The sequence below is a fragment of the Dendronephthya gigantea genome, unplaced genomic scaffold (assembly GCF_004324835.1).
Source record: "Dendronephthya gigantea isolate DGI-Jeju-01 unplaced genomic scaffold, DenGig_1.0 000043F, whole genome shotgun sequence".
Taxonomy (NCBI): domain Eukaryota; kingdom Metazoa; phylum Cnidaria; class Anthozoa; order Malacalcyonacea; family Nephtheidae; genus Dendronephthya; species Dendronephthya gigantea.
Window position 1 is genome coordinate 425,782 of NW_021163053.1, and position 6,026 is coordinate 431,807.

A 6,026-nucleotide genomic window follows, 5' to 3' on the forward strand; every position below is an offset into this window, starting at 1 on the left:
GATATCTCGTGGGCTTTTAGTCTCTTCTAAGTTATAGGAGACGGCTCACAAGACGAATTTTAGTCGGAAATTTTTCCCAAGAAGTGATAGCTTAGCGTTATTAGCTTTGTGCCATATATTTAACATGTTAGATGTATTTTCAGGTAATTGTTTTTCCGGGGGAAAAATTATATATTATTCAAGTGACAAGCAGACCTGTTATATTCTTCATAATAGTTCCCATGACAAATAATGAAGACGCGTCTTCTTTTTCTCTTCGCATTGGCCTGTTTAGGGCAAGGCCAGTCTATTTTTTTCAAAAAAATTCAAGTAGTTATTATTGGACAAGATGATTCGCTGAGGAATAACAGTTTTTCTGAGTTTGTTCACGCAAAAAACGTCAGCAATGGCCTAAGTTTTAATTTTACAATCATGAACGTTCTCGGGGCGTCGTATAAAGAAACGACGGACGAGTTTTGCAGAATTTTGAAGAACACTGGAGTTTCTGCGATTGTTTCGCTGAACATTTCGTCACATCCTAAACATATTGATATTTACGCAAGTTACATAGGAATTCCTGTGATAAAGTTATTCAACAATCCTTTTAAACAAGATGTTGTTAAGCAGGTAAGGTGACTTTATTTCATCATGGATAAAATACTTCAGTGTAACTTAATCGTAATTAAAAATAAATAATGGGCGACCGTGCGGCCCTATGCAAAAAGAATGGACGACCGAATAAGGACCACTGTCGCGTTTTTTGCATGTACGTTTACGCACGTAAAAGTTTGAAAACATTTTAATAATACTTATGAGATCAACGATTGAATAGATACATAGGGTTGGATTCTGTCGATGATTTGGTGTTGTTTTTCTGGCATAAAATTAATTATGCAACAACTTAGAGGGTTTTAAACCTTTACGTGCGTGTACGTACGCACAAACAACGCGACAGTGGAAAACAGCCCTATAAATATATGTGAGTAATATCGGCCGATGCAATGTACAGGATGTATTAAAAACCTACTAAATATTCATGATAATCGCTTTCTATTCGATCAGACAAGATCGATTATTCATGAATATTGTGTCTTGCGTGTTACGAATATTGTGTGAAGTGTTGCGTGTAACGAATATTGTGTGAAGTGTTGCGTGTTACGTTTGTGTGAAGTGTTGCGTGTTACGAATATTGTGTGAAGTGTTGCGTGTTACGAATATTGTGTGAAGTGTTCAGGCATTATAATACGCGTGTTTTTGACACACTTTGTGTCCTTGTAAAAGGCGAATGTGTCCTTGTAAATGGAAAAGTGTGTAGTTAAAAATCATGCCTCATGGACAAAAATGTCTAATATAATTTTAATTTGACTATTTAAAATAATTATTGTTTCTATTATAAAATTGACATCATTGAATATATTATATATTAAAAAAGGCTAGAGACTGACGGACCGTGCTTTGCATGGCTATGCTCTTTTTTATATGCTTGCGTTGTAATGTCACGTTGTAATTTCTAAGACTGAGTGATTATTGAACCTAAAAACAATGTGTGTCCTTGTAAAAATTCCGTATTATAATGCCTGGAAGTGTTTCGTTTTTTTATTCACCTTGTACTAAATGCATGATGTAGTTTTTTCGACTAAATTGCTCAATGCGATCATCACGATGTCATCAACCAGTCTTCTCTCGACTGAAGATAATATTTGCCGAGCTACAATGAATTTTCCGGACCGAACTCTTTTGGGGAAGGGGTCACACCATCCCACGCCCCATTAAGGTTGTTATATAGTAAATACCAGTTAAAATACGTTGCAGAAGTCCCATACGCGTGATTTCGAAAATTTTACCGACGCGTGCTTGTAAAAATTATTATCAATCATCTTATGACATCTAATATGTGATATGGATCTTCCTGCGCCGCGTGTGTTTTAACTTTATTTGGTTTTAAACATGTTTATACACATGAAAAAAATCAATCAATCTTTTCGTACAAGTTGCACTGTTATTAAGACAAAGGTCACAAAATCACTGGAATAAAATCACATTAATTCACATTATTATGCTATTACCTGGGATGAAGCACAATGGGCGGCAGTTGCTAAAGTAGTATTTTCCAAACGGTAGGCCAGTAAGACAAGTTGTAGTATGTTATATAAAATTAACTTCACAGAACGCCATATTAGTAAATATCAAAAGTTTTCCATATCTTCCTATATAGGACCAGAGCACTCAAATTCACCTAGGCCCAGATCGTGTCTCACGATTAATGGTTATCACAGAAATTTTGAAACACCTCAAAAGAAACGATCGAGTCGTTGTGATTTCAAATGAAAACCAATCAACGTGGGCGAAGAAGCTAGTTGCTGGGATACGGAAAACCAGGAATTCAGTGAACGATGTTATTTTAAATCTCACTATAACTAAAAACGAGGATAATTATTTCAGGACTTTAAGTATTATTCAGACTTTGAATGTAAAAGCTGTTGTAATCTTAATGGAAGAAAATATCGCTTTGGATTTTATGGATGTCGCACAACAAGTTGGATTTCTAGACATTGATTGCATATGGATTGTAGAGCACTCTCTTCATGGAAGAAAACGAATACCGCTTTTGGGAAAACTTCTTGGAGTAAGATTGGCGCGAGAACCCTTCAGCAATGATAGATCACAATGGCGGTGCGAGGCGTTGTTCAATGATTCTATCAAAATTCTGAGTAAGGCATTTCAAAATGTAAGCAATGCAGAGTTTGAAATGACATCACCAAGCAATTCGTGTACTTCAACGAGCCATTGGCTGCTAGGAACATCGTTGTACAGGTAAACTTTTCATGTTGAAGTTACCTAACTAACCTAAGGTATATTTGGACGACAAACAAAAGCTATATATAATTTCTGATTTATTGTTCTGGAAATTGTATTCATCCTATGATTAACCTATTAATTCTAAAACAGTAACTAAAACTGCATGTAGGAGTTTTGCACGATGAGTTTTATTTCACTGCCAGATGTCTGAGTAACTGATAGTATTTTAGCGTCCTATTTGTCTATCCGGATATTTCCTATATTCTAGTTCTTCTTATGAGCCCTTTTTTATAAAGAATGTTTTGCTATTTTAGGTTTATGAAACTTGTTCGCATTGAGGGCGACACTGGTTGGATAGAATTTGATGGTCAAGGTTACCGAACTAATGTGGAATATGAGATTGATTACTTTTATAAGGAAGAAAATGGGACGACCAGTAAAATTATTTTAGGCCAATATCATAACAAGCAACTAAATATATTCCATACAGACTGGCCACCCGAACAAAAGAAACTAGATTTACTGGCAACTAAGCTCGCAGAAAACCTACCATTCAGGGTTTCAGTTCTTTTACAAAATCCGTTTGTAAGGATTGAAGGAAACTCCGCTCATAATTCCTCGGATGATACGTGTGCATTAGGCTTACCTTGTGTACAACTTGACGGGAAAAAATCTTGTTGTTCCGGGTATTGCATAGACTTGTTAAAATTACTTATGAGAGACATCGGATTTTCTGTGAGAATTCATATTGTTAAAGATGGTAAATATGGCGGTTTAGACCAAACTACGGGACAATGGTCAGGTCTCATAGGTGAAGTTTCTCGTGGTGAAGCAGATATGGCGGTATCAGATTTAACTATCACTGAACAGCGTTCTAAAGTAGTTGACTTCACACATCCATATATGGACGCAGGTATGGCTGTAATGGTTAAAGTGTCACGTCGTGAAAGGAATGATTGGACAGATTTTATGGATCCGTTCGCCGCATCCTTGTGGATCGCAATAATTGTTTGTATCAATATTACACTTCTCATTATGTGGTTACTAGAGAGATATAGCCCGTATGGTCAGAGAGAACGTGCAAAGTTTTTGGAAAGAGGTAAAGAACATTCGTTTAATTTTGTTGAAGCTATTTGGTACACATGGAGCCTGGTTTACCCAACTGATATTGGTTCAAAACCAAAAAGCTTTTCTTGTCGTGTTTTGGCGTTGTCTTTTACATTCAGTATGTTGATTGTCGTTACAAGTTACACCGCCAATTTAGCCGCTTTCCTGGTGATAAAAGAGGAGATATTGCCTTTGAATGATGCTGGGATACGAGATCCAAAGGTAAGCTAATTGTTGCCCCCTTTTTTCGGTCTCACGTGAAATAGTTTTGATAAAATGATTAATTTTAGCTTCAGAATCCTCCAAGTGGTTTTCGAATTGCGACGGTTGATGACTCGAGTTTGGAAAGATCCTTTCAAGTTACAGAAGATCCCGTGCTAAGAAGAGTTTGGAAGTATATGAAACCCAACAATGTAAAACATTTTGACGATGCAATAAAACAGTTGAATTCCAAGTAAGTTCTATACTTTGTCTTGTGGTAGTAATCACTGCGAAAACTATAGCTTCAATATATATTCTGAAAACTTTACCTTCATGCTTACCTCCAACCTAACGGGGCTCTAGTCTCAAACTGCAAGGCATCTATAGACTGTTTGGAGGGACAGGCAATGTAAGTCTGATTGAGTCTGAAATCATTTGTCCCTCCAAACAGTCCATAGATGCGACTTGACCCAGTAACCTGCTCGATTGGGAAATGGCTAATACCTGCACAACAAGCTACCATATACATGTCATACCGCTCATGCGGGCACGGCTTTTTAGTCAAAAGAAAGACCGAACTAGACTCCGTTAACCTAAATACATGTTAAATGCATGTTTATCATTCATCAAGGTAGCTAGTATTAAATGTTGTTCATTGTCACACCTACGAAGGCCGGGAACTTAGAATAGCCTTGAATAACTTTGATGAAGTAGATATAACTTATAAAGGAGACAGTTATTCATGTATACAAGTAACAACGGTCTGGCTTTATGGTTCCTTATAATATCTTATGTGACATTTTTTGTTTTGTACTTCCATGGAAGTATAGGGCCTTTAGCTCATTTCATGTATAGTATGCTATCATTATTGTGCCATTGTGGGACATATATTGTGTTTCTTGACTTTAATAGAACCCTCCAAGCATTTGTCTGGGATTATTCAACACTTACGAATTTCGCAGCAAAAAGTCACGACTGCTCCTTCAAAATCCTAGGAAACTCGTTCTTTGATGCAGGATTCGGTGTTGCCGTAAGAAAGAACTCGTCTCTCACCAGCAAGATATCTCAAGCATTGTTGCAATATGAAACGTTTGATACATCACGGACGTTAAGACATCGGTGGTTGATGGGACAATGCAGCGCTACAAATCGTGGTGAAAATGCGATGTTTTCAGGATTGTCAATTGGCGATTTGAGAGGATTATTTCTTGCCATTTGTATCGGAGCTGTTATTTCATTTCTATTTCTTACTTCGCAATATTTTAAAAACGCAATTAGCAGGTCATTGTCCCGCTGTATATTCTGTTAAAAGAGATTTAAAATTTGTATATCAGTGGAGTAGAATTCGTCGTGGGCTTAGCGGTTTGTACGGTGTCTAACCGTGTCTTAAAAATAAAAACGATCCGAAAACGATAAAGTTATTTGATCCCGCAATACACCTGCATGTTTTCCACGCGTGTGTCAAAGGTTGGATGTCGAATTCAAAGCAAAAATCTACCAAATCCAAAGTAAAAAACAAAAATGAGGACCAATTCTTTTAGCATTTGCGGAAGTATTTTACGAGAGAAAGTGAGAAACATGTCAAAAATGTCGCTGTATGGTTACCGTATTTACTCGTTTAAATTTTTAGAATTTTAGATGCGAAGTTTTTTCGGGGGCGGCGCTCTTAAAAAAAATCGTGAATTCCAGAAAGAACTCGATAATATAAACAAGTTTTAAATATCTTTTAATTGTCCCTAAATATACCCATTTTACTGCGGAAACTCAAAGCTCTTACACTGTTCATAATCACATGCACCCAAGTTTACAAAATATCACTGTCACTGTCACTGTGGTTCTCTTCATGATCTGAGTCCAACTTTTGTATCGTAACCAATGTTGGATATGCCTCTTCAACATCAAAAGAGGTAAATTCGTCGCATTGAAAGGGATTCGTGTTT

General features: G+C 36.7%; 1 protein-coding gene across 2 annotated transcripts; it reads left to right on the forward strand.

Moving 5' to 3' along the window:
- The first annotated feature begins 232 nt into the window (after window positions 1-232).
- LOC114527160 (glutamate receptor ionotropic, NMDA 1-like) lies at window positions 233-5,712 on the forward strand. Of its 2 annotated transcripts, none has more exons than XM_028548792.1 (5): window positions 233-606; window positions 2,195-2,793; window positions 3,093-4,107; window positions 4,176-4,339; window positions 4,999-5,712. In XM_028548792.1, the coding sequence occupies exons 1-5, from the start codon at window positions 412-414 to the stop codon at window positions 5,393-5,395; spliced, it is 2,370 nt and encodes a 789-aa protein (XP_028404593.1). In that variant the 5' UTR covers window positions 233-411; the 3' UTR covers window positions 5,396-5,712. The 2 variants fall into 2 exon arrangements, with proteins under 2 accessions (XP_028404593.1, XP_028404594.1); XM_028548793.1 differs by having other exon boundaries at window positions 5,103-5,256.
- The last annotated feature ends 314 nt before the right edge of the window (window positions 5,713-6,026 follow it).

Coding starts and splice junctions, on each gene's coding strand:
- LOC114527160 (XM_028548792.1), top strand. CDS start 412: ATGAACGTTCTCGGGGCGTCGTATAAAGAAACGACGGACGAGTTTTGC. Junction 607..2,194: donor AACAAGATGTTGTTAAGCAG/GTAAGGTGACTT, acceptor CTTCCTATATAG/GACCAGAGCACTCAAATTCA. Junction 4,340..4,998: donor ATAAAACAGTTGAATTCCAA/GTAAGTTCTATA, acceptor TGACTTTAATAG/AACCCTCCAAGCATTTGTCT.